Here is a 27,837-nt window from a genome sequence, read left to right as displayed (position 1 = left end):
GTTCTATTGTTGGGGGGTGTTTGTATTTTTTATTTTTTTTTACAGGTAAAAGGGCTGATTCCTTTGGTGCAATGCCCCACAAAAGGCCCTTTTTAAGGGCCATGGGTAGTTTATAGTAGGCTAGGTTTTTTTTTATTTTGGGGGCTTTTTTATTTTGATAGGGCTATTAGATTAGGTGTAATTCTTTTTTTAATTTTGATAATGTGGTTTGTTTTTTTCGTAATTTAGTGTTATTTATTTTTTGTAACAGATGCCTAGATTTAGAGTTCTGCGTTATCCGTCAAAAGCAGCGTTAAGGGCTCCTAACGCTGCTTTTTACTGCCCGCTGGTATTTAGAGTCACCCAGGAAAGGGTCTAACGCTCACTTTCCAGCCGCAACTTTTCCATACCGCAGATCCCCTTACGTCAATTGTGTATCCTATCTTTTCAATGGGATCTTTAGAGGCTTGGCTGAAGTGAGCATTAGACCCTCTACCGACAAGACTCCAGGTGCAGAAAAAGTCAGTAGTTAAGAGCTTTCTGGGCTAACGCCGGTTTATAGAGCTCTTAACTACTGTGCTCTAAAGTACACTAACACCCATAAACTACCTATGTACCCTTAAACCGAGGTCCCCCCACATCGACGGCACTTAATAAAAATTTTTAACCCCTAATCTGCCAACCGCACATCGCCGCCACCTACATTATCCCTATGTACCCCTAATCTGCTGCCCCTAACATCGCCGACACCTACATAATATTTATTAACCCCTAATCTGCCCCCCAACGTCGCCACTACCTACCTACACTTATTAACCCCTAATCTGCCGACCGGACCTCGCCACTACTCTAATAAATGTATTAACCCCTCAAGCTAAGTCTAACCCTAACACCCCCCTAACTTAAATATAATTTTATTCTAACAAAATAAATTAAATATTATTACTAAAGTATTCCTATTTAAAGCTAAATAATTACCTGTAAAATAAACCCTAATATATCTACAATATAACGAATAATTATATTGTAGCTATTTTAGGATTTATATTTATTTTACAGGCAACTTTATATTTATTTTAACTAGGTACAATAGCTATTAAATAGTTATTAACTATTTAATAGCTACCTAGTTAAAATAATTACAAAATTACCTGTAAAATAAATCCTAACCTAAGTTACAATTAAACCTAACCCTACACTATCAATAAATAAATTAAATCAATTAACTACAAGTACCTACAATTAAATAAACTAAACTAAATTACAAAAATAAAAACACACTAAATTACAAAAAAATAAAAAAAGATTACACGAATTTTAAGATAATTACACCTACTCTAAGCCCCCTAATAAACTAACAAAGCCCCCCCAGATTGAGCTCGCATTCTATTGGCTGTTCCGATCAGCCAATAGAATGCAAGCTCAATCTGATTGGCTGATTGGATCAGCCAATCCGATTGAACTTGAATCTGATTGGCTGATTCAATCAGCCAATCAGATTTTTCCTACCTTAATTCCGATTGGCTGATAGAATCCTATCAGCTAATCGGAATTCGAGGGACGCCATCTTGGATGACGTCAATTAAAGGAACCTTCATTCGTCGGGTAGTCGTTGGTAGAAGAGGATGTTCCGCGCCGGGGGGTCTTGAAGATGGAGCCGCTCCTCGTCGGATGAAGATAGAAGATGCCTCTTGGATGAAGATGTTTGCCTGTCTGGATGTCCTCTTCTGCCCGGATAGGATGAAGACTTATGCCGCTCCGGATGTCTTCTATTGGTCCATCGCTGCTCGGCTGAGTGAAGATGACTCAAGGTAGGGAGATGTTCAGGGGGGTAGTGTTAGGTTTATTTAAGGGGGGGTTGGGTTAGAGTAGGGGTATGTGAGTGGTGGGTTGTAATGTTGGGGGGTGGTATTGTGTTTTTTTTACAGGCAAAAGAGCTGATTTCTTTGGGGCATGCCCCGCAAAAAGCCCTTCTAAGGGCTGGTAAGGTAATAGAGCTGTTAACTATTTTAATTTAGATTAGGGTAGGGAATTTTTTTTATTTTGGGGGGCTTTGTTATTTTATTTAGGGGGCTTAGAGTAGGTGTAATTAGCTTAAACTTCTTGTAATCTTTTTTCATTTTTGTAATTTAGTGTTTTGTGTTTTTTGTAATTTAGTTTAGTTTATTTAATTGTAGATACTTGTAGTTAATTGATTTAATTAGTGTAGGGTTAGGTTTAATTGTAACTTAGGTTAGGATTTATTTTACAGGTAATTTTGTAATTATTTTAACTAGGTAGCTATTAAATAGTTAATAACTATTTAATAGCTATTGTACCTTGTTAAAATAAATACAAAGTTGCCTGTAAAATAAATATAAATCCTAAAATAGCTACAATATAATTATTCGTTATATTGTAGCTATATTAGGGTTTATTTTACAGGTAAGTATTCAGCTTTAAATAGGAAGACTTTGGTTAATAAGATTTAATTTATTTTGTTAGATTAAAATTATATTTAAGTTAGGGGGGGGTGTCAGGGTTAGGGTTAGACTTAGCTTGAGGGGTTAATACATTTATTAGAGTAACGGCGAGGTCCGGTCGGCAGATTAGGGGTTAATACTTGAAGTTAGGTGTCGGCGATGTTAGGGAGGGCAGATTAGGGGTTAATACAATTTATTATAGGGTTTTTGAGGCGGGAGTGCGGCAGTTTAGGGGTTAATACATTTATTATAGTGGCGGCGAGGTCCGGTCGGCAGATTAGGGGTTAATAAGTGTATGTAAGGTAGCGGCGACATTGGGGGGGGGAAGATTAGGGGTTAATAAATATACTATAGGGGTCGGCGGTGTTGTGGGCAGCAGATTAGGGGTACATAGGTATAATGTAGGTTGCGGCGGTGTCCGGAGCAGCAGATTAGGGGTTAATAATAAAATGCAGGGTTCAGCGATAGCGGGGGCGGCAGATTAGAGGTTAATAAGTGTTAGGTTAGGGGTGTTTAGACTTGGGGTACATGTTAGGGTGTTAGGTGCAGACTTAGAAAGTGTTTTCCCCATAGGAAACAATGGGGCTGCGTTGGGAGCTTAACGCTGCTTTTTTGCAGGTGTTAGGTTTTTTTTCTGCCCAAACTGCCCCATTGTTTCCTATGGGGGAATCGTGCATGAGCACGTTTTTCCAGCTTACCGCTACCGTATGCAACACTGGTATTGAGAGTTGAAGTGGCGGTAAATATGCTTCTACGCTCCCTTTTTGGAGCCTAACGCAGCCCTTCAGAGAACTCTAAATACCAGCATTATTTAAAAGGTGCGGGGGGGGGGGAAAAGCGTAGCTAACCCACCCCTTTGGCCGCAAAACTCTAAATCTAGCCGAGAGCGATTATTTTTTTTGGTAATTTATTAATTTTTAATAATGTTTAATAGTAGATTTAAATCATTTGAGTAGGGTTAGGGTTTTTTAATATGTAATTTAGTTAATTTAATTGGTAGTTTAAGTTAATTGTAGTATAATAGTTAGGGTAGGTAATTTAACAGTTTAAAAATAGTTTTTTTTAATTCTACAGGTGAGTTTAAATTTATTTGAAGATAGAGATGTTGTAATTTTTATTTAACGTTAGCGGCTTGTTAGGTTTAGGGCTTAATAGCTTAATTTAGTTTATGGCGATATGGAGGGCTGGTGGTTTAGGGGTTAATAGGTTTAGTTAGTGGTAGTGATGTGGGAGGCCAGAGGTTTAGGGGTTCATACATTTATTTAGGTTGCGTCGGGGTCCGGGAGTGGAGAGATAGGGGTTAATTACATTATGTAGATGGCAGCGGGGTCTGGGAACGGCGGAATAGGGGTTAATAACATTATGTAGGTTGCGGCGGGGTCCGGGAGCGGCGGGATAGGGGTTAATAACATTATGTAGGTGGCGGGGGGTCCGGGAGCGGCGGAATAGGGGTTAATAACATTATGTAGGTGGCGGCGATGTTGGGGGTGGCAGATTAGGGGTGTTTAGACTCGGGATTTATGTTAGGGTGTTAGGTGTAAACGTAACTTGTTTTCAACCATATAAATCAATGGGATATTTGGCAGCATCAAACATAAGGTTTCGCTGCTTTCAGACTCCCATTCATTTCTATGGCATCCGCGGTCTCCAGGGTTGCGGATTGAAAACCAGGTACGCTGGGCCGGAATAGCTGAGAGCATACCTGTTAGAAATGTAATAACTTTGAAAAAGTTTCAGATAGAGCCGAATGTGTATCAGGAACATCTGTAATGACGTAAGCATCGGTCTGCGTAGGATTGAGACCGCCGGATCGTATGTTACGTCATAAATTTCAACTTTTGCTGGTCTCTAGGTTTTGATAACTAGGTTGGATCAAGATTGCAACAATTACGCTGCGGAATTCCAGCATATTTGTGGTTGATGGCTTGATAAATATCCCCCCAAGTGTGTTTGTCTGAAGCTGTCATGCACAGTAAAGACAGCACGAGGACAAACACACCTGGGCTTCAACACACTGACCTGGCATTTGGGGCTGACATGTGTGATGGGGGCGGGGACGGACGTGACGCAGGTGGGACCGGGAGTGATGTGGGTGGGGCCGAGTGTGAAATGGGTGGGGCCCATTGGACAGGAGAGAGAGCTCAAAAGAGGGGGGATAGAGAGAGCACAAAAGAGAGGGAGAAAGACAGAAAAAACGAGGGGGGAGGGAGAGCAAAATAAAGGGGAGAGAGAGCAAAAAAGGGGAGATAGAGATAGCAAAAGAGAGGGAGAGAGACAGCAAAAGAGAGGGGAGAGAAAAGGGAGAGAGAGCAAAAGAGAGGGGGGAGAGTGCAAAAGAGGGGAGAGAAATGAGGGATAGAGAGAGTAAAAGAGAGGGGGAGGGAGAGCAAAAGAAAGGGGAGAGATAGAGAGAGCAAAATAGGGGAGATAGAGAGAGTAAAATAGAGGGAGAGAGACAGCAAAAGAGAGGAGGACAGCAAAAGAGAGGGGAGATAGAGCAAAAGAAGGGAGAAAGAGGGAAAAGAGAGAGGGGGTAGTGAGAGAGCAAAAGAGGGGGGATAGATAGAGAGCAAAAGAAAGGGGAGAGATAGAGAGAGCAAAATAGGGGAGATAGAGAGAGCAAAATAGGGGAGATAGAGAGAGTAAAATAGAGGGAGAGAGACAGCAAAAGAGAGGAGGAGAGCAAAAGAGAGGGGAGAGAGAGCAAAAGAGGGGAGATAGAGGGAAAAGAGAGAGGGGGTAGAGAGAGAGCAAAAGAGGGGGGGTAGAGAGAGAGCAAAAGAGGGGGGATAGAGAGAGCAAAAGAGGGGGGATAGAGAGAGCAAAGAGGGGGATAGAGAGAGCAAAAGAGGGGATAGAGAGAGCAAAAGAGAGGGAGAGAGAGCAAAAGAGAGGGAGAGAGAGCAAAAGAGAGGGAGAGAGAGCAAAAGAGCGGGATAGAGAGAGCAAAAGAGAGGGAGAGAGAGAGCAAAAGAGAGGGGGGAGAGCAAAGAAAGGGGAGAGGGAGAGACATTAAAAAAGAGGGGGGAGAAAGGGGAGAGAGAGAGCAAAAGAGAGGGGGGAGCACAAATTAGGGGGGAGAGAGAGCACAAAAGAGAGGGGGAAAGAGGGGGAAAAGAGAGGAGGGGAGAGAGAGAGAGCAAAAGAGAGGGGGGAGAGAGCAAAAGAGAGGTTAAAGAGTAAAAAAGAGAGGTGAGAGAGAACACAAAAGAGAGGGGGGAAACAGAGGGGGGAGAGAAAGAGCAAAAGAGAGGGGAGAGAGAGCAAAATAGAGGCAAAATAGAGAGCAAAAGAGAGGGGAGAGAGAGAGCAAAAGAGACGGGGAGAGAGAGAGAGCATAAGAGAGGGGGGAGAGAGAGAAAAAGAGAGGGGATAGAAAGCGCAAAAGAGAGGTTGGAAGAGAGAGCAAAAGAAAGGGGAGAGAGAGAGATCAAAAGAGGGGGGATAGAGAGAGCAAAAGTGGGGGAATATAGAGAGCAAAAGAGAGGGGGAAGAGAGAGAGCAAAAGAGAGGGGGAAGAGATAGCAAAAGAGGGGGATAGGGAGAGCAAAATAGGATGGATAGAGAGAGCAAAAGAGGGGGGATAGAGAGAGAGCAAAAAGAGAGGGGGAGAGTGAGAGAGAGCAAAAGAGGGGGATAGAGAGAGAAAAGAGGGGGATAGAGAGAGCAAAATAAGGGGTATAGAGAGAGCTAAAGAGGGGGGATAGGGAGAGCAAAAGAGAGGGAGAGAAACAGCGAAAGAGAGGGGGGAGAGACATCAAAAGAGAGGGGGGGAGAGACATCAATAGAGAGGTGAGAGACAGCAAAAGAAAGGGGGGTAGAGAGCAAAAGAAAGGGGGAGAGAAAGAGCAAAAGAGGGGGTTTAAAGAGAGCAAAAGAGAGGGAGAGAGACAGCAAAAGAGAGGGAGAGAGAGAGCAAAAGAGAGGGGGAGGGAGAGCAAAAGAAAGGGGAAAGTGAGAGACAGCAAAAAAGGGGGGAGAAACGGGAGAGAGAGCAAAAGAGAGGGGAGAGAGCAAAAGAGAGGGGGGAGAGCACAAACGAGGGTAGAGAGAGAGCGCAAAAGAGAGGTGGGAAAGAGGGGGGGGAAAGAGAGGAGGGGAGAGAGAGAGCAAAAGAGAGGGGGAGAGAGCAAAAGAGAGGTTAAAGAGCGCAAAAGAGAGGTGAGAGAGAACGCAAAAGAGAGGGGGGAAACAGAGGGGGAGAAAGAGAGCAAAAGAGAGGGGAGAGAGAGCAAAATAGAGGAGAAAGAGAGAGCAAAAGAGAGGGGGAGAGAGAGAGCAAAAGAGAGGGGAGAGAGAGCGCAAAAGAGAGGGGAGAGAGAGAGCAAAGGAGAGGGGGGAGATAGAGAGCAAAAGAGAGGGGGGAGAAAGCACAAAAGAGAATGGGAAGAGAGAGCAAAAGGGAGGTTGGAAGAGAGAGCAAAAAAAAGGGGAGAGGGGGAAGAAAATACAAAAGAGATCAAAAGAGGGGGGATAGAGAGAGCAAAAGTGGGGGGATAGAGAGAGCAAAAGAGAGGGGGGGAGAGATAGCAAAAGATTGGGTAGAGAGAGCAAAAGAGGGGGATAGAGAGAGCAAAATAGGATGGATAGAGAGAGCAAAAAGGGGGGATAGAGAGAGCAAAAGAGGGGGGATAGAGAGAGCAAAGAGGGGGATAGAGAGAGCAAAAGAGAGGGAGAAGGAGCAAAAGAGAGGGAGAGAGAGCAAAAGAGAGGGATAGAGAGAGCAAAAGAGAGGGAGAGAGAGAGCAAAAGAGAGGGGGAGAGCAAAAGAAAGGGGAGAGGGAGAGACAGCAAAAAAGAGGGGGGAGAAAGGGGAGAGAGAGAGCAAAAGAGAGGGGGGAGCACAAATCAGGGGGGGGAGAGAGAGCACAAAAGAGAGGGGGAAAGAGGGGGAAAAGAGAGGAGGGGAGAGAGAGAGAGAGAGCAAAAGAGAGGGGGGAGAGAGCAAAAGAGAGGTTAAAGAGCGCAAAAGAGAGCTGAGAGAGAACACAAAAGAGATGGGGGGAAACAGAGGGGGGAGAGAAAGAGCAAAAGAGAGGGGAGAGAGAGCAAAATAGAGGCTAAATAGAGAGCAAAAGAGAGGGGAGAGAGAGAGAGAGCAAAAGAGACGGGGAGAGAGAGAGAGCATAAGAGAGGGGGGGAGAGAGAGAAAAAGAGAGGGGATAGAAAGCGCAAAAGAGAGGTTGGAAGAGAGAGCAAAAGAAAGGGGAGAGAGAGAGATCAAAAGAGGGGGGATAGAGAGAGCAAAAGTGGGGGAATATAGAGAGCAAAAGAGAGGGGGGAGAGATAGAGAGCAAAAGAGAGGGGGAAGAGATAGCAAAAGAGGGGGATAGAGAGAGCAAAATAGGATGGATAGAGAGAGCAAAAGATGGGGGATAGAGAGAGCAAAAAGAGAGGGGGAGAGTGAGAGAGAGCAAAAGAGGAGGATAGAGAGAGCAAAAGAGGGGAATAGAGAGAGCAAAATAAGGGGTATAGAGAGAGCTAAAGAGGGGGGATATGGAGAGCAAAATAGAGGGAGAGAAACAGCAAAAGAGAGGGGGGGAGAGACATCAATAGAGAGGTGAGAGACAGCAAAAGAAAGGGGGGTAGAGAGCAAAAGAAAGGGGGAGAGAAAGAGCAAAAGAGGGGGTTTAAAGAGAGCAAAAGAGAGGGAGAGAGACAGCAAAAGAGAGGGAGAGAGAGAGCAAAAGAGAGGGGGAGGGAGAGCAAAAGAAAGGGAAAGGGAGAGACAGCAAAAAAGGGGGGAGAAACGGGAGAGAGAGCAAAAGAGAGGGGAGAGAGCAAAAGAGAGGGGGAGAGCACAAACGAGGGTAGAGAGAGAGAGCTCAAAAGAGAGGTGGGAAAGAGGGGGGCAAGAGAGGAGGGGAGAGAGAGAGCAAAAGAGAGGGGGAGAGAGCAAAAGAGAGGTTAAAGAGCGCAAAAGAGAGGTGAGAGAGAACGCAAAAGAGAGGGGGGAAACAGAGGGGGAGAAAGAGAGCAAAAGAGAGGGGAGAGGGAGCAAAATAGAGGAGAAAGAGAGAGCAAAAGAGAGGGGAGAGAGAGAGCAAAAGAGAGGGGGGAGAGAGAGAGAGCAAAAGAGAGGGGAGAGAGAGAGCAAAGGAGAGGGGGGAGATAGAGAGCAAAAGAGAGGGGGGAGAAAGCACAAAAGAGAATGGGAAGAGAGAGCAAAAGAGAGGTTGGAAGAGAGAGCAAAAGAAAGGGGAGAGGGGGGAGAAAATACAAAAGAGATCAAAAGAGGGGGGATAGAGAGAGCAAAAGTGGGGGGATAGAGAGAGCAAAAGAGAGGGGGAGAGATAGCAAAAGATTGGGTAGAGAGAGCAAAAGAGGGGGATAGAGAGAGCAAAATAGGATGGATAGAGAGAACAAAAAGGGGGATAGAGAGAGCAAAAGAGGGGGGATAGAGAGAGCAAAAGAGGGGGGATAGAGAGAGCAAAGAGGGGGATAGAGAGAGCAAAAGAGAGGGAGAGAGAGCAAAAGAGAGGGAGATAGAGCAAAAGAGCGGGATAGAGAGAGCAAAAGAGAGGGAGAGAGAGAGCAAAAGAGAGGGGGGAGAGCAAAAGAAAGGGGAGAGGGAGAGACAGCAAAAAAGAGGGGGGAGAAAGGGGAGAGAGAGAGCAAAAGAGAGGGGGGAGCACAAATCAGGGGGGAGAGAGAGCACAAAAGAGAGGGGGAAAGAGGGGGAAAAGAGAGGAGGGGAGAGAGAGCAAGAGAGAGGGGGAGAGAGCAAAAGAGAGGTTAAAGAGCGCAAAAGAGAGGTGAGAGAGAACACAAAAGAGAGGGGGAAACAGAGGGGGGAGAGAAAGAGCAAACGAGAGGGGAGAGAGAGCAAAATAGAGGCGAAATAGAGAGCAAAAGAGAGGGGAGAGAGAGAGAGCAAAAGAGACGGGGAGAGAGATAGCATAAGAGAGGGGGGGAGAGAGAGAAAAAGAGAGGGGATAGAAAGCGCAAAAGAGAGGTTGGAAGAGAGAGCAAAAGAAAGGGGAGAGAGAGAGATCAAAAGAGGGGGGATAGAGAGAGCAAAAGTGGGGGAATATAGAGAGCAAAAGAGAGGGGGGAGAGATAGAGAGCAAAAGAGAGGGGGAAGAGATAGCAAAAGAGGGGGATAGAGAGAGCAAAATAGGATGGATAGAGAGAGCAAAAGAGGGGGGATAGAGAGAGACAAAAAGAGAGGGGGAGAGTGAGAGAGAGCAAAAGAGGGGGATAGAGAGAGCAAAAGAGGGGGATAGAGAGAGCAAAATAAGGGATATAGAGAGAGCTAAAGAGGGGGGATATGGAGAGCAAAAGAGAGGGAGAGAAACAGCAAAAGAGAGGGGGGAGAGACATCAAAAGAGAGGAGGGGGAGAGACATCAATAGAGAGGTGAGAGACAGCAAAAGAAAGGGGGGTAGAGAGCAAAAGAAAGGGGGAGAGAAAGAGCAAAAGAAAGGGGAAAGGGAGAGACAGCAAAAAAGGGGGTTTAAAGAGAGCAAAAGAGAGGGAGAGAGACAGCAAAAGAGAGGGAGAGAGAGAGCAAAAGAGAGGGGGAGGGAGAGCAAAAGAAAGGGGAAAGGGAGAGACAGCAAAAAAGGGGGGAGAAACGGGAGAGAGAGCAAAAGAGAGGGGGAGAGCACAAATGAGGGTAGAGAGAGAGCTCAAAAGAGAGGTGGGAAAGAGAGGAGGTGAGAGAGAGAGCAAAAGAGAGGGGGAGAGAGCAAAAGAAAGCTTAAAGAGCGCAAAAGAGAGGTGAGAGAGAACGCAAAAGAGAGGGGGGAAACAGAGGGGGAGAAAGAGAGCAAAAGAGAGGGGAGAGAGAGCAAAATAGAGGGGAAAGAGAGAGCAAAAGAGAGGGGAGAGAGAGAGCAAAAGAGAGGGGAGAGAGAGCAAAAGAGAAGGGGGAGATAGAGAGCAAAAGAGAGGGGGGAGAAAGCACAAAAGAGAATGGGAAGAGAGAGCAAAAGAGAGGTTGGAAGAGAGAGAAAAAGGAGGGGGAGGGGGGGGAGAAAATACAAACGAGATCAAAAGAGGGGGGATAGAGAGAGCAAAAGTGGGGGGATAGAGAGAGCAAAAGAGAGGGGGGGAGATATAGCAAAATATTGGGTAGAGAGAGCAAAAGAGGGGGATAGAGAGAGCAAAATAGGGCGGATAGAGAGAGCAAAATAGGGGGGGATAGGGAGAGCAAAAGAGAGGGAGAGAAACAGCAAAAGAGAGGGGGGGAGAGAACAAAAGAAACGGGGAGAGAGAAAGAAAAAGAGGGGGGACAGAGAGAGCAAAAGAGAGGGAGAGAGAGAGCAAAAGAGAGGGGGGAGAGACATCAAAAGAGAGGCGAGAGACAGCAAAAGAAAGGGGGTAGAGAGCAAAAGAAAGGGAGGAGAGAGAGAGAGCAAAAGAGGGGGTTTAAAGAGAGCAAAAGAGAGGGAGAGAGACAGCAAAAGAGAGGGAGAAAGAGAGCAAAAGAGAGGGGGAGGGAGAGCAAAAGAAAGGGGAGAGACAGCAAAAAAGAGGGGGGAGAAAGGGGAGAGAGCAAAAGAGAGGGGAGAGAGAGCAAAAAGAAAGGGGGGAGCACAAACGAGGGGAGAGAGCGCAAAAGAGAGGGGGAAAGAGGGGGTGAAAAGAGAGGAGGGGAGAGAGAGAGAGCAAAAGAGAGGGGGAGAGAGCAAAAGAGAGGTAAAAGAGTGCAAAAGAGAGGTGAAAGAGAACACAAAAGAGAGGGGGAAACAGAGGGGGGAGAGAGAGCAAAAGACAGGGGGAGAGAGAGCAAAATAGAGGGGAAAGAGAGAGCAAAAGAGAGGGGAGAGAGAGAGCAAAAGAAAGGGGAGAGAGAGAGCAAAAGAGAGGGGGGAGAGAGAGCATAAGAGAGGGGGGGAGAGAGAAAAAGAGAGGGGGAGAAAGCACAAAAGAGAGGGGAAGAGAGAGCAAAATAGAGAGCAAAAAAAAAGGGGAGAGAGAGCAAAAGAGGGGATAGAGAGAGCAAAAGAGAGGGGGGAGAGATAGCAAAAGAGGGGGATAGAGAGAGCAAAAGAGGGGGATAGAGAGTGCAAAATAGGGAGGATAGAGAGAGCAAAAGAGGGGGTATGGAAAGAGCAAAAAGAGAGGGGGAGAGTGAGAGAGAGCAAAAGAGGGGGATAGAGAGAGCAAAAGAGGGGGGATAGAGAGAGCAAAATAGGGGGGGATAAAGAGAGCAAAAGAGGGGGGATGGGGAGAGCAAAAGAGAGGGAGAGAGACAGCAAAATAGAGGGTGGAGAGACATCAAAAGAGAGGTGAGAGACAGCAAAAGAAAGGGGGGTAGAGAGCAAAAGAAAGGGGGGACAGAGAGAACAAAAGAGGGGGTTTAAAGAGAGCAAAAGAGAGGGAGAGAGACAGCAAAAGAGAGGGAGAGAGAACAAAAGAGAGGGGAGAGCGCAAAAGAGGGAGGAAAAAAAGGGGGAGAGAGAGCGCAAAATAGAGAGAGGTGGAGACAGAGAGCAAAAGAGAGGGGAGAGACAGCAAAAGAGAGGGGGGAGGTAAAGAGCAAAATAGAGAAAGGGGAGAAAGAGAACAGAAGATAGGGAGGAAAGAGAGAGCAAAAGAGAAGGAGCGAGAGAGCAAAAAGAGAGGGAGGAGAGCACAAAAGAGAGGGGGAGAGCGCAAGAGGGAGGAAAAAACAGGGGGAGAGAGAGCGCAAAAGAGAGGGGAGAGAGCAAAATAGAGAGAGGGGGGAGAGAGAACAGAAGATAGGGGGGAAGAGAGAGCAAAAGAGAGGGGATAGAGAGAGCAAAAGAGAGGGGGGATAGAGAGAGAGCAAGGGGATGGAACCTCTGTACTGCAAAAAATGGCCTGTGTACACAAGCTTTAGGACTAGTGAATATATAAATGTACTAAAAAATACTGTATATATTACAGTATCTATAATTTCCCCCCCCCCCCAATATTTTATATTTGATATTTCCATAACACGCCTTAAGATAACACATTTTTTTATGTGCACTAACCTGACACTGTGATAGACCTAAAGCGTTAGACCTAAAGTGTTAGACCTAACGTGTTAGACCTAAATCCTAAAATCTGGATGTTATTCACATAGAATTGTTATATATATTGATATATATACACATTTAAAATAAAAATAACATTTCCTGTATGTGAAGAACATTGGAATGTGAAATATTAATCCTCCTGTCAGGTTAGTGCACAGTAAGTGTTAGTTTTTTTCTTCTGCATTCCCCATTGCAGTATATGGGGAGAAAAATTTAGCGTGCTCGCAATATCCGAGGTCATGAAGTTAGCATGCATCAAGTTTTGCTCTCGCACAAAAGTTTTACTTTCAACTTGAAATACGCTTGCAAACACATACATGCAAACAAAATACTTCTAGCAGTGTTTACACTCAAGCGGGAGTGCTAAATACTGCTCCAATAGTCATCTAGCCCTAAATGTTCATAATTCTGATAGGGAATGCAACTTTAACCCCTTAACGACCAGTGTTGTACCCTGTACGACGCTGGTCGTTATGCCCTTAAGGACCAGTGACGTACCCTGTACGTTGCTGCAGTCCTGGGCTTCTCTCTCTGCCGCGATCTCGCTCGCGAGATTGCACTATTTCTGCCTGCCCCACGAGTGGGGCACTGCAGAAATAGATTTGCAGAGTTACCGATGCAGCGGATAGCGGTGGTCCGATTGTTGGTGGGTGGAAGCAATAGGAGGGAGGCGGGCGAGCGGCCCATCGCCGATGCGTGGTCCGGATCATGTCCATGAGCGTGCACAGAGGCAGTGGGTGGAGCTCAGAGCACGCATAATTAATTACTGCAGGTGAAGGAGGGAAAGGAGAAAGGGAAAACATTTTTGGAAATGGATCCGGGAGGGGGGAGCGGAGGTAGGGTACTGAGGGGGAGAAGCTACACCACAGAAAATGAGGGATTATATTTTTTTTACAAAAAAAGGGCAAATTTGTAAGCAAACTGGGTACTGGCAGACAGCTGCCAGTGCCTTAGATGGCAGCCAATAGGTCGAGGGGGAGGCTTAGAGAGCTGTTTGGGGGGGATCAGGGAGGTTGGGGGGTAATGAGGGATCCTACACTTCATAAAATATATAAAAAATACAAAAATCCAACTTTATTTTTATACTGGCAGACTTTCTGCCAGTACTTAAGATAGCGGTGGCAATTGTGAGGTGGGGGAGGGAAGAGAGCTGTTTGAGAGGGGTCAGGGAGGGATCAGGGGGTGGGATGTGTCAGGTGGGAGGCTGATCTCTACACTAAAGCTAAAATCAACCCTACAAGCTACCTTATTAACCCCTTCACAACTGGGCATAATACAAGTGTGGTGCGCAGCGGCAATTAGAGGCCTTCTAATTACCAAACATTAATGCCAAAGCCATTTATGTCTGCTATTTCTGAACAAAGGGGATCCCCCAGAGAATCCTGTACAACCATTTGTGCCATAATTGCACAAGCTGTTTGTAAATAATTTCAGTGAGAAACCTAAAGTTTGTTAAAAAGTTATTTTTTTTTATTTGATCGCATTTGGTGGCAATATTGTGGCATGAAATATACCAAAATGGGCCTAGATCAATACTTTGGGTTGTCTACTACACTACACTAAAGCTAAAATTAACCCTAAAAGCTCCCTACAAGCTACCTAATTAACCCCTTAACTGCTGGGCATAAAACAAGTGTGGTGCGCAGCGGCATTTATCGACCTTCTAATTTCCAAAAAGCAATGCCAAAGCCATATATGTCTGCTATTTCTGAACAAAGGGGATCCCAGGGAAGCATTTACAACCAGTTTTGCCATAAAAGCACAAGCTGTTTGTAAATAATTTCAGTGAGAAACAAACGTTTGTGAAAAAGTTAGTGAACAAGTTAACAATTTTGTTTATTTGATCGCATTTGGCAGTAAAACAGTGGCATAAAATATACCAAACTTGGACTAGATCAATACTTTGGGTTGCCTTCTAAGAACATATATATACATGTGAAGGGATATTGAGGGATTTCTGACAGATATCAGTGATACAATGTAACTATCACTTATTTTGAGAGAAAAAAATGGTTTGGAAATAGCAAAGTGCTACTTATACTAATTGTCCTATAACTTGCAAAAAAAGCATATTTTTAAGCTCAGGACAAAATTTAGAAACTATTTAGCATGGGTGTTTTTTGGTGGTTGTAGATGTGTAAAAGATTTTGGGGTCAAAGTTAGAAAAAGTGTGTTTTTTTTTTCAATTTTTTCATCATATTTTATAATTTATTTATAGTAAATTATAAGATATGATGAAAATAATGTTATCTTTAGAAAGTCCATTTAATGGCGATAAAAACAATATATAATATGTGTGGGTACAGTAAATGAGTAAGAGGAAAATTACAGCTAAACACAAACACCACATAAATGTAAAAATGGTCTGGTCCTTAAGGGGTTAAACAATTTTCCAATGTACTTTTATTATCTTATTTTCTTTGATTGGTGGCTGCCTTTCCATTTGCTTACCTGACATTTTCTCTTAGCCTCCAGTAGAGCATTTCTGCTCCTTCAACAAAGGATATCAAAAGTATGAAGCAACTTTAATAACAGACATTAATTGAATAGTTTTCTGTCCCTCAAGACAGCATAAACAAGTACAGTAGAACTCATAAGCTGTATGTGGGACTTGATCTCAATGTGTCTTCAGAGTCAGAGCAGTTTACGGGTCCACATCGAGATGACAGATGCCAGAAGTCACACCCCCGATGTAGACATCACTATAATCCACAATGTAACAAAGCCAATCGTGGGTACTTTTGATAATTTGCTGTTCAAGACACCTGCACTCCAAAGAGCTTATTTCACTAGCTAAGGAGCTACGTTTCCACAAATCATACCAAGAGAAAGAGCTACATTTGAGAACAGAAGTAAATTGAAAAGTTGTTTTTGTGTTTTTTTAATTACACGCTGAGGGCCTGATATTCAAAACCTCAATGGCATGGAGAGAAATCACCCAAACTCTTAGTGAAAGTTTAAATGTTACTTTCATGTCAAAAATGTCTGGATTTGTCTTAATATGAAAGATCTTTAACCAGACCTAGAATAACATTTTTGATCAACTTATATTTGTGCTATTTTTTTTATAGATTACCTGTATCCAGTGTTGCATTCATATAATGCTGAAGATGCAAATGTTACTCCACTTAGTTTATATTGACCATTATCAATATCCTTCGGTTTAGAACATATCACTGATTCACAAGAAGGAGGTCCACAGCTCCAAGAACCATTAGCAAGGCACAATGTATCTTCATTACCAACTAAAGTATACCCTTCATTACATCTGCAACAATACAACAAAATTCAATTTGTTTTATTTACAATGTTAAATCATGTGCACATTACATTTTATAAATATCCTGCTTTGTAATAGGTTTGATTGTTTTATTTATATTATTAATTTTATATTTAGGATCATCTAATGTGAATTTGCTTATTGCATCTATTAATACATTTTTAACAAATGAAGGAACTAACATGGGAATTGAGTAGTCAGCTTCATATTTTATAAGACAGTAAAGGCTAGATTACAAGTGGTGCACAAAAAAAATACACTACAAAGTACAGTTACACTCATATTAAAACTTTCTAATAAAATTATTTAAAAACAAATTGCACAAAAAAGTTATAAGCACTCAAAGATATGAGCTCTCAGGTAAAATAAAAGGCAGGCAAAGAACTTTAACATAGAGATACATACATATACATGTCTATAGATGTATTTGTATGTATGTGTGTGTGTGTGTGTATATATATATATATATATATATATATATATATATATATATATATATATATATATATATATATATATATATATATAAAAATATATACCGTATTGTGCCGAATATAGGCCGCTCCTGATTATAGGCCGTACCCTTAAAGTTTGGTGCCATTTTGAAGAAATGCAATTTTAAAGAAAATATGCACATTAGTTGCACAAGCTGCAATGTTTGCAAATGATTGAGACCTGGATTCACAAATGTGCAAGCAATGAGGGCCAATGCAGGGTGCTAGCTCCCAAGGGATCCTTTTCCACTTTCCCAAGAGTATAGAATATAACATAGGAAAGATTCTGCACTCCTTAGTACCGTAATTTCAAATGTGAAAAAAACCTTTATTCAGCCATTACAGCTTTAATGGCTGAATAAAGGCTTTTTTTCACATTTGAAATCACCAGCACTAAGGAGTACAGCAGCTTTCCTTTGTTTTATTTTAGCATATTGTATTAAAGCAATTTTTTATTTATTTTAGCAGGCATGATGTGAGGGCAAAAAAACTGTTTCTTACCAGAAAATATCAGTATCGCAACTGACTCACATGTCCCTTGTACTCTGCCCACTTCCTCCCTCCTCATTCATATGTCTGTTCTCAGCATTACTGCATCTTCACAGTGGTGGCTAATGCATGCGAGTGTCCTGCCAAACCATACAACTATTGTCCCTCTCGCAAAACCACCCAACTCCGGCGGACTACATTACCCATAAGGCCACAGGGTGCACCGGAAGTTCGGCCATACTGCGCATGTACAATTTAGCCGAAAAGCACCCAATTATAGGCCGCGCCCCGCATATAGGCCGCACTGCAAATTTAAAGCTGCAGATCAAGGGAAAAAAGTGCGGCCTATATGTGGAACAATACGGTATATACATACATATACACACACTGTATTTCTTTCCTATGGCATGGAGAGTCCATGAAACATTCTAATTACTAGTGGGATATTCACTCCTGGCCAACAGGAGGAGGCAAGAGCACCCCAGCAGAGCTGTTAAGTATAACTTCCCTTACCCATAACCCCCAGTCATTCTCTTTGCCTTGATCACGGGAGGATGGCGAAGATGGTGTCTGAAGATTTTAATCCTTTTAATGGGTACTTTTCCCTGCAAGCAAGGATTGGTGCTATGCTGTGTCCATGTCAATCTCTTTAGTAAGAGTAATGGTGGATATTAGCAGTTAGAAGACGGTGAGGTGGTCTTTGCTTAAACTTCTAACATTATTGCTACCCCTATTATAGAAAGCCAGGGTTGGTTACCTTGTTCTTTCTTTTCTATAGGTCCCTGGTAGAAATGGTGAAGCTGCCACATCTCAGAAAACAGCTCCTACCTGACAGAGCAGAATCCACAGGTAAGTGCTTTCCCTTCTAGGTTTGAAGGTACCTGCACTATAGGGGTTAAATCCTTGTGGAAAGTATTTGAATCTGTTTTAGGGGCAGTGCTTTTATGTGAAAAGAGGCATCATATTTTATTGGGGCTCAGAGATGGAGAGTGTATGTAGTGTTTGACAGGTGTTTGTTTTACTTTTTACTTGTTGCAATCGCTTTTTCAGCTCAGCTTATTTGGCCCAATCAATTTTGCTGTGCTGCTGTTGGTTTTCATGCCATTTTTGTTTGGCCGCAATTTTATTATTTTTTTTTTTTAAAGTTTTTTAATTGTGGTCACGTGACTGCTCCTCGGTTATTCCGGTTTTTGGCTTCTCTGTTCAGATCGGAGTTTGCCGCGGTGAGTGTGGAGGTTGCAGTTTTCCTCTATCTACAGTGGCAAGTGGATTTGGGCTGTTCTGGTTACAAGGAGATGTATTTTTCTACCGGTTGTGTCCAGTTTTCTGTGCTAGTGGGATACCAACTTCTGGAGGGGTAAGACCTCAGCAGAGCTGAGGGTTTTAGGGGCTTATTTATGTTTTATTGCTTCATATAAATAAACTTAATTTGGCATTTTTATTTTTTTTTATTTTTTTTTATCCAATTATGGACACTAATACTGAAGTTGATTCATTTGAAACATGCTTATTGTGTTTGGAGGCTAAGATAATTCCTCCTGTACAGTTTTGCTCATCATGTCTAAATAAAAAACTTTAAAGTTTAAAGATAAGATGTCTCTCCTAGCTACGCTTCGGCTTTCCCCTCAAGCTTCCCAAGCTTCACATGCAGTGCCCTGCAGTTCCTCTCAACCTCCTTCTGGTGTTTTTTTTAACCTGGGGATTTCGCGGCACAGATAATTTCTGCTGTTTTAGCAGCTTTATCAGCTTTTCCAAAGGTTTCTGGTAAGCATAAAGAGGAAATCTAAACATATTGATGTTAGCAAAGATGACTGCTAAGGCTGCGTTAGTCAGTTTGTCTCAATTATCTGATGAGGATGATTCTTCAGTGGCTTCTGAGGGGGAATTGTCAAATTCTGATACTGTAGTGACCAATTCTGCAGATTAATTTAAGATTTAAGTTAGAACACCTTTGAGTTCTTTTGAAGGAGGTTCTTGTTACTTTTGAAGAATCCAACGCATCTGTTGCGGAGAATCCAAAGAGGTCTAGTAAGCTTAATAGGGTATATGACGTACCCTCATCTGTGGAAGTATTTCAAGACCATATGGCAGATATTATAACTCAGGAATGGGATAAACCAGGGATTCCTTTTTCCCTGTCCCCTGTTTTTTAAAAGATGACTCCTGTTGCTAATGCTATTCGTGATCCGTGGCGCATGGTGCCTAAGGTAGAGGGAGCTATCTCTACTCTGGCTAAGAGAACTACTATTTATATTGAAGATAGTTGTTCTTTCAAGGATCCCATGAATAAGAAGCTTGAGGCTTTTTTGAAGAAGATGTACATTCATCAGGGATTACAGTGGCAACATCTTATTGGTGCGATAATTTATCTAATCTTATCCTAGAAGAGACTACTTTAGAGGAGATCCAAGACAGGATCAAGGCTCTCAAGCTAGCCAATACCTTTATTTTTGATGCCAACATGCAAGTTCTTAGGTTGGGTGCTAAGATTTCTGGTTTTACTGTTTTAGCTCGCAGAGCTCTCTGGTTAAAATCTTGGTCTGCAGATGTTACATTCAAGTACAAGCTTTTATCTCTGCCTTATAAGGGTAAAACCTTGTTTGGACTAGGTCTGGCAGAAATGATTTCTGACTTTACAGGTTGAAAGGGTTCTCTCCTACCTCAGGATAAAAAGAATAGACCTAAGGGTCGCCAGAATTCTAATTTTTGTTCCTTTCGTAACTTTAAGGGACAGAAGTATCTTCCTCTTCCAAGTTGGATCAATCCAAGTCTTCTTGGAGGTACAGTCAGACTTAGAAAAGAGGGAAGCAAGCTAAGAAGCCTTCCGTTGATTCTAAATCAACATGAACGGGCCGCCCCAGATCCTGTAGTGGATCAAGTGGGGGACAGGCTTTCTTTTTTTCAGCAGGCTTGGATACGCGATATTCCAGATCCTTGGGCCATAGATATTGTATTTCACGGTTACAGAATAGGATTCAAATCTTGTCCTCCCAGGGGCGGGTTCCACTTGTCAAGGTTATCTGTGAACCAGATAAAGATAGAGACATTCTTAAACTGCGTAAAGGATCTATCATCCCTGGGAGTGATTGTTCCAATTGCTCTAGAAGGAACAGGGTCTAGGATTCTATTCAAATCTATTTGTAGTTCCCAAGAAGGAGGGCACTTTTAGTCCTATTTTGGACCTAAAGTGTCTCAATCAGTTCCTCAGGGTTCCATCCTTCAAGATGGAGACCATCTGTTCTATTCTTCCTTTGGTCCAAAAGGGTCAGTTCATGACTACCATAGATCTGAAGGATGTGTACCTTCATGTTCCTATTAACAGGGATCATTACCAGTATCTAAGCTTTGCCTTCCAGGACAAACATTTCCAGTTTGTTGCCCTTCCTTTTGGCATTGCTACAGCTACCAGAATTTTTACAAACATTCTGGGGGCTCTTCTGGCAGTGGTAGGGTCCCAGGGTATTGCTGTGACATCTTATCTAGATGACATTCTAGTTCAAGCACCATCTTTTCATCTAGCAAGATCTCATACAGAGATGTTGTTGTCTATTCTACGTTCCTACGGGTGGAAAGTTAATCTAGGAAATAGTTCCCTTGTTCCAGATACAAGGGTGTGTTTCTTGGGAACAATCATAGATTCCCTGTCCATGAAGATTTTTCTGACGGACACCAGAAAATCCAAACTTCATGTACCTTGCCTGTCTCTCCAGTCTGCTATTCATCCATCTGTGGCTCAATGCATGAAGGTGATTGGACTGATGGTTGCCTCCATGGACATCATTCCTTTTGCTCGGTTCCATCGGAGACCTCTGCAGCTATACATGCTCAGTCAATGGAACGGGGACCACTCAGATCTCTCGCAGAAGATAAATTTGGATTCCACAACAAGAGTCTCACTCTTGTGGTGGGTTTCACAGGACCATCTGTCTCGGGGCACATGCTATCTGAGACCTTTCTGGGTGATTGTGACCATGAATGCCAGTCTGTTAGGCTGGTGAGCAGTTTGGGATTTCTTAAAGACACAGGGTCTGTGGACTCCAGAGGAGTCATCTCTTCCAATAAACATTTTGGAGTTGAGAGCAATTTTCTATGCTTTAATAGCTTGGACTCAACTAGCTTTGGTCCAATTTATCAGATCAGTCGGACAACATCAGCTCGGTGGCCTGCATCAATCACCAGGGAGGAACTCTGAGTTCCTTGGCAATGAAAGATGTGACTCGCATTTTCCAGTGTGCGGAGTCTCACGATTGCCATCTCTCTGCCATCCACATACCAGGGGTGGACAACTGGGAGGTGGATTTTCTAAGCAGGGAGACTTTTCATCCCGGAGAGTGGGCTCACTACCCAGAGGTTTTCACAATGATAACTCTCAGGTGGGTTTCCAGAGTTGGATCTGATGGTGTCTCGTCAAAATGCCAAGCTTCCAAAGTGGGGTTCAAGGTTAAGAGATGCTCAAGCCGTTCTGGTAGATGATCTAGTGGTTCCTTGGCGCTTCAATCTAGCATACATGTTTCCTCCGTTTGCGTTGCTTCCATGAGTAAATGCTCACATCAAACAGGAGAGAGCTTCTGTGATTCTAATAGTTTCTGCATGGCCTCACAGGATCTGGTTCACGGATCTGGTGACGGTGTCATTTCTTCCACCATGGAGGTTACCTTTCAGGAAGGACCTTCTACTTCAGGGTCCCTTTCTTCATCCAAATCTGTTTTTTCTGAAGCTGACTGCTTGGAGAATGAACTTCTAAGTTTGGTTAGACGTGGCTTCTCTGAGAAAGTCATAGATACTATGCTTAAGGCTCGTAAACTGGTTACTTGCAGAATTTACCATAGGGTATGGTGTAAATACCTTCATTGGTGTGATTCAAAATGTTTTTTTTGGAACAAAGGGTTCCTCAAATTTTGGCTTTTCTTCAGGAGGGCCTGGAGATGGGTTTGTCAGTCAGTACTTTGAAGGGTCAGATTTCTGCTCTGTATATTCTTCTGCATAAAAGTCTGACAGTTCTGCCACATATTCAGTCTTTTGTTCAGGTCTTGGTCAGAATCAGGCCTGTGTTTAAATCTGTTGCTCATCCTTGGAGTCTTAACCTTGTTCTTAGAGTTTTGCAGCAGGCTCTGTTTGAGCCGATGCATTCTGTTAATATTAAATTACTATCTTGGAAAGTTTTTTTTTTTTTTGCTATTTCTTCTGCTCACAGAGTTTTCAAACTCGGCTCTGCAGTGTGATTCCACCTACCTTATTTTTCATGCTGATAAGGCAGTCCTTCATACTAAGCTGGGGTTTCTCCCTAAGGTAGTGTTGGAACGCAATATTAATCAGGAAATTGTTGTTCCTTCTTTTTGTCCTAACCCTTCTTCCCAGAAGAAACATCTTTTGCATAATTTGGATGTGTAAGGCTCGTGGGATACTCCTCTATAAGACCGAACTCGGCCAGTAGTCTTGTTATCCCGGCGTCGAGCCGGAAAGATAGGGAATATCCCAGAGCAGAGAGTATCAGGCAAATGAGGAGAGCAGCACTCACCACAGGCTGGACAGTACAAGGCAAATAAGGCAGACAGGATCCGGCAACAGAAAATCAGGCCAGCAATTCATGGGGTAACCAGGTAGCAAGGTGAGACAAGCAGGGTTCAGCAACAAGAAGACAATCCAGCAATGTAGGGGTTAACCAGGTAGCATAATGAAACAGGCAGGGATCATCAACAAGAAGTCAGTCCAACAAGTAAGGGGTTAACCAAGTAGCATAGTGAGACAGGCAGGGTTCAGCAAGAAGGATCAGTCCAGCAGATTAGGGGTTAACCAGGTAGAATAGTAAGACAGGCAAGGTTTCAGCAACAAAGTATCAGTCCAACAGTTTAGGGGTTAACCAAGTAGCATAGTAAGACAGGCAAGGTTTCAGCAACAAAGTATCAGACCAGCAGTTTAGGGGTTAACCAAGTAGCGTAGTAAGACAGGCAAGGATTCAGCAACTAAGTATTAGTCCAGCAGACGAACTGTCACTCCCAGGAGCACACGAAGTAGCACCAATACTTGGGCAGTGACAGATCGTCTGCTGTCCGCTAAAGTACCTGGTGGATTGGCACCAAGAGACCGGCTGGCATCAGGAGTGTGCAGCGATGACATCAGCGCCGCACACATCCTGAGCCGACACAGCCCTAGGCAACGAGCATGGGGAAGACATTGCGCCCCTAGCAACGGTGCGGTGTGACATAGCCCCTTCCTCAAAGGTTCCCTCCGGGAACCAGAGTCGGCTTCAAAGGGCAAGCAGCATGGAATTTGGAGACCAGAGATGGAGCATGCACATCACAGGCAGGAACCCAGGAATGGTCTGCTACAGAGTAACCCCTCCAATGTATCAGATACTGCAATTGTCTGCGCCTGTATCTGGAGTCCAGAATCTTAGCCACTTCATATTCGGGGTTAACATGGATCAAGACTGGAGGAGGAGGAGTTTGAGGCTGGGAATATCTATTCTTGATGTACGGCTTGAGTAGTGAGATGTGGAAGACTGGATATATGCGTAGGGTTCTCGGCAAGGCCACTTTGTAGGCAACAGGAGACAGTCTTTTTATAACCTTGTAAGGATCGATAAACCTAGGCCCAAATTTGTGACTGGGTTGACGTAGACGGATGTGTGGAATGGAGACCCAAACACGTTCACCCAATGGAATGGCACGTACAGAAGCCCTGTGACGATCAGCAAACTTCTTACATCTAGAGACAGCTGAACGCAGCTGAGAATGAATTCATTGCCAATGAGTGGTGAGATCAGTGACATGACGGTCTGCGGCAGGTACCCCAGTGGACTGAGCTGAAAGAGGGAAGATACAAGGTTGATAACCTGCTGCAGCTTGGAATGGAGAGCATCAAAGAGACGAGTGCCAATGGTTGTTTCTTGCCAGCTCAGCTAAGGGTAGCAATTCAGACCAGTTGGTATGGCGAGTGTTGACAAAGGCTCTAAGGTAGACTTCAAGATCCTGGTTTGCTCTCTCAGTTAGTCCATTGGTCTGAGGATGGTAGCCTGACGACAAGGATACAGTGGTTCCAATCAACTTACAAAAGGCTCTCCAGAAGGCAGAGATGAACTGTGAACCCCTGTCGGAAACAATATTCACAGGAATGCCATGAAGTCATACCACATGCAAGAGAAAAAGGGACAACAATTCCTGGGCAGAAGGCAGTTTGGCTAGGGGTACGAAGTGAGCCAGTCTGGAGAAGCGATCCACCACAACCCAGATAACTGTATGGTGGTCGGAAGAGGGAAGATCAACAATGAAGTCCATTGTTATGTGTGTCCAGGGTCGTTTGGGAATGGACAATGGTTGGAGCAGGCCAGGAGGCAAGGATCGGGGAGTCTTGTTGGCAGCACAAATTGTGCAGGCTTTCACGTAGTCCTGAGCATCAGACTTCATAGTAGGCCACCAAACATGTTGGCAAAGACGCCTGAAGGTCCTAATCAAACCAGGATGTCCTGAAAGTTTGCTATCATGAGCCCAGGCTAGCACAGGGATATGGAGGTTCCGAGGTACAAAGAGGATATCAGAGGCCATGGGGGCACCAGGAGGTTTACTAGACTGAGCACGTTGTGATCTTTGCAGAAGAGTGGTATTGAGTTGAGCGATCACACAGGAGGGGGGTATGATGTGTTCGATTCGGAGGAATCACTTGAGTGAGGGAACTGATGGGAAAGGGTGTCCGCCTTCTTGTTCTTGGTTCCAGGAAGGTAGGAAACCACAAAGTGAAAATGGGAAAAGAACAAGGCCCACCTGGCCTGATGAGGATTGAGTCGATGAGCAGTTTCTAGGTAAGTCAGATTCTTATGGTCGTGAGGATCTGAAAAGGGTTGGCGGTGCCCTCTAGCCAGTGACGCCATTCAGTTAAGGCCATTTTAATGGCTAAGAGTTTACGATTACCCACATCGTAGTTCCTCTCAGCAGGAGTGAAACGTTTAGAAAAGAAAGCTATAGGGTGTGATTTGGAAGTCAGAGGGTCCCTTTGGGTAAGAACTGCTCCAGCCCCTATCTCGGAGGCATCAACCTCTAAGGTGAACTGTAGGTCAGGGTCAGGATCACGGAGCACAGGAGCTGAACAGAAAGTCTTTTTCAGACAAGAAAAGGCATTTATGGCCTCAAAATGGCATTTATGGCCAATGTTTACAGTCCTTGTTCCGTCTAGTCAATTCAGTGAGAGGAGCAACTGTTTGAGAAAAGTTCTTTATGAACTTGCGGTAGTAATTGGAGAACCCCAAGAACCTCTGTAATTCCTTTAAGGAGGTAGGTTGAGGCCATTCTAGTACAGCGGGGAGTTTAGCAGGATCCATGGCAAAGCCCTCCTTTGAGATGACATATTCAAGGAATTGGATCCGGACTTGATCAAACTCACATTTTTCTAGCTTGGCTACCAAAGAGTTATCCCTGAGACGAAGAAGCACCTGTCTCATGTGCCTGGGATGCTCCTCTAAAGTGGAAGAGAAAACAAGGATATCATCCAGGTAAACAATGACAGTGCGGTTGAGGAGGTCACAGAAGACGTCGTTGACAAATTCCTGGAAGACTGCAGGGGCGTTACACAACCCATAGGGCATTACAAGGTATTCATAATGCCCTGATCTTGTGTTGAAGGCGGTCTTCCATTTGTGGGCTGGAGAGATGCGAATCAAATTGTATGCCCCATGTAAGTCCAATTTAGTGAAGAAGTGAGCATCCTGAAGTGAGTCATACAATAGTGATCAGTGGTATGGGATAGCGATTCTTGATGGTTATGTTGTTTAAGGCCCTGTAGTCTATGCAGGGTCTGAGCCCACCATCCTTCTTACCGACCAAAAAGAAACCAGCCCCAGCAGGAGAGGAAGAAGGGCGAATGAAACCTTTAGCTAGGTTTTCTTAGATGTACTCCTCCATGGATTTGGTTTCAGCCTTGGAGAGTGGATACGTCCTGCCTTTAGGAAGTGGGGCTCCGGGAAGGTCGATCTTATAGTCATAGGGATGGTGGGGTGGCAGCACGTTGGCTGCTTTTTTCTCAAACACATCAACAAAGTCTGCATATACCGAAGGAAGGATCGAGGGTGTCTGGATGCTGGCTATGGGAATGGGGAGCAGAGGAGTGACTTTAGCAAGGCAGGAGTGGAAACAAGTGGCAACCCAAGAAGCCAGTTGTCCCTCAGCCCAGTCAAACTGTGGATTGTGCAAGCAAAGCCAAGGGAGACCAAGGATGACAGGCTGAGCAGGGGAATGAATGACCTCGAACTGGAGCTGTTCGGTATGAAGAACACCGATGGTCAGGGTCAGGGGCGCTGACTCAAAATGGATCAAACCAGAACAAAGGGAGGTGCCATCCAGGGTAGTTATCTTGAGACAATGTATTTTCTGTAGAAGAGGTAGACCAGCTTGAATCATAAAACAGTGATCCAGGAAGTTGCCAGCTGCTGAATCAGTGAAGGCTTGAATGTGGACAGTATTCTGAAGGAAAATAAGGGTAACAGGTACCAGGATCTGAGAGGAGTGAGGGGATTTGGTAGAGATCATGCTTAGAGGTACCCCTGTGTTATCATCTAAGCATTGGCTTTTCCTGGCCGAATGTCAGAGTCCTTTAGTTGGTGGGAGTTCCACAATAAAAGCATATTCTCAGTCTCCTTCTTCTCTGTCTTTCGGACTCTGAAGATTTGAAGGAGGAGAGATCCATGAGTTCCTCCACTGAGGTAACTGGAACTGCTGACGGGGTAAAGGATGTCGCTGGACCCGGACAAACATGGGGACTGGAAGGGAGGACCCTCCTAGTTCGGTCTCTCTCAGCTTGTCTCTCCTGAAAGCAAGAGTGCAGGTTGATACAAAGTGCTATAAAGTCATCCAAAGAAGAAGGAATATCACGACAGGTGAGTTCATCTTTGATGCGTTCATGCAGACCCCTCCTAAAGGCTGCCTTGAGAGCACTGTCATCCCAAGTGGTTTCAAGTGCCAAGGTGCGAAACTCAACGGCAAACTGAGCCACGGTTCTGTTGCCCTGGCGAAGATCCAGGAGGGAGTATTCTGCAGCAGAGGTACGGCCAGAAGCCCCAAACACGGCAGAAAAAGCAGAAATGAAATCATCAGCATTATGCAGGAGTGAAGCATCCTGTTCCAGAAGAGGAGAGACCCAGGCTAGGGTCTTGTCTTTCAGCATGGAAATGATAAAGGTGACCCTTGACTGGGGAGACTGAAAGGTGTGGGGATCATTACGGAAGTGCAGCCTGCATTGGTAAAGGAAACCCCTGCAATCCGTAGTACCTTCATACTTGTCAGGCAAAGGTATCCGGGGTATGCTTCCAGAAGCAGAGGGAGAAGCCACGGTGCTGGGAGCAGGGACTGGTGGTGAAACAACAGGAGTAGTACTCCTCGATGTGACTAGTAAGGAGAGTTGAGCGGTAATAGCCTCCAGCTTGGAATCCATATTCTGCAGTTGTGTAATATGGGTTCCCAACATCTGTCCTTGGAGATAAACAGCTCGTGCCACCTCATCTGGTTCCATGGCCCAAGTATAATGTTATTCTCATGGGATACTCCTCTATCAGACCGAACTCGGCCAGTAGTCTTTTTATCCTGGCGTTGAGCTGGAAAGATAGGGAATATCCTAGTGCAGAGAGTATCAGGCAAATGAGGAGAGCGGCACTCACCACAGGCTGGACAGCACAAGGCAAATAAGGCAGACAGGATCCGGCAACAGAAAATCAGGCCAGCAATTCAGGTGGTAACAAGGTAGCGAAGTGAGACAGGCAGGGTTCAGCAACAAGAAGACAGTCCAGCAATGTAGGGGTTAACCAGGTAGCATAATGAGACAGGCAGGGATCAGCAACAAGAAGTCAGTCCAGCAAGTTAGGGGTTAACCAAGTAGCGTAGTGAGACAGGCAGGGTTCAGTAACAAGGATCAGTCTAGCAGATTAGGGGTTAACCAGGTAGAGTAGTAAGACAGGCAAGGTTTCAGCAACAAAGTATCAGTCCAGCAGTTTAGGGGTTAACCAAGTAGCGTAGTAAGACAGGCAAGGTTTCAGCAACAAAGTATCAGTCCAGCAGTTTAGGGGTTAACCAAGTAGCATAGTAAAACAGGCAAGGTTTCAGCAACTAAGTATCAGTCCAGCAGACGATCTGTCACTCCCAGGCGCACACAAAGTAGCAT

General features: G+C 44.4%; 1 protein-coding gene across 1 annotated transcript in view; it reads right to left on the bottom strand.

The window, feature by feature from the left end:
* The window catches only part of SVEP1 (sushi, von Willebrand factor type A, EGF and pentraxin domain containing 1), an 802,056-nt gene that overhangs the window by 231,519 nt on the left and 542,700 nt on the right, over positions 1-27,837 (bottom strand). Inside the window, exons 35-36 of the mRNA XM_053702672.1 lie at positions 15,509-15,700; positions 846-853 (exon numbers count right to left, since the gene is read on the bottom strand). Of these exons, the coding sequence (XP_053558647.1) occupies positions 846-853; positions 15,509-15,700 (200 nt within the window). The remainder of the gene's footprint in view (positions 1-845; positions 854-15,508; positions 15,701-27,837) is intronic.

This window comes from Bombina bombina, chromosome 2 (assembly GCF_027579735.1).
Source record: "Bombina bombina isolate aBomBom1 chromosome 2, aBomBom1.pri, whole genome shotgun sequence".
NCBI lineage: Eukaryota > Metazoa > Chordata > Amphibia > Anura > Bombinatoridae > Bombina > Bombina bombina.
Note: the sequence above shows the minus strand (reverse complement) of the source record. Positions and strands in the feature narration are given on the sequence as shown.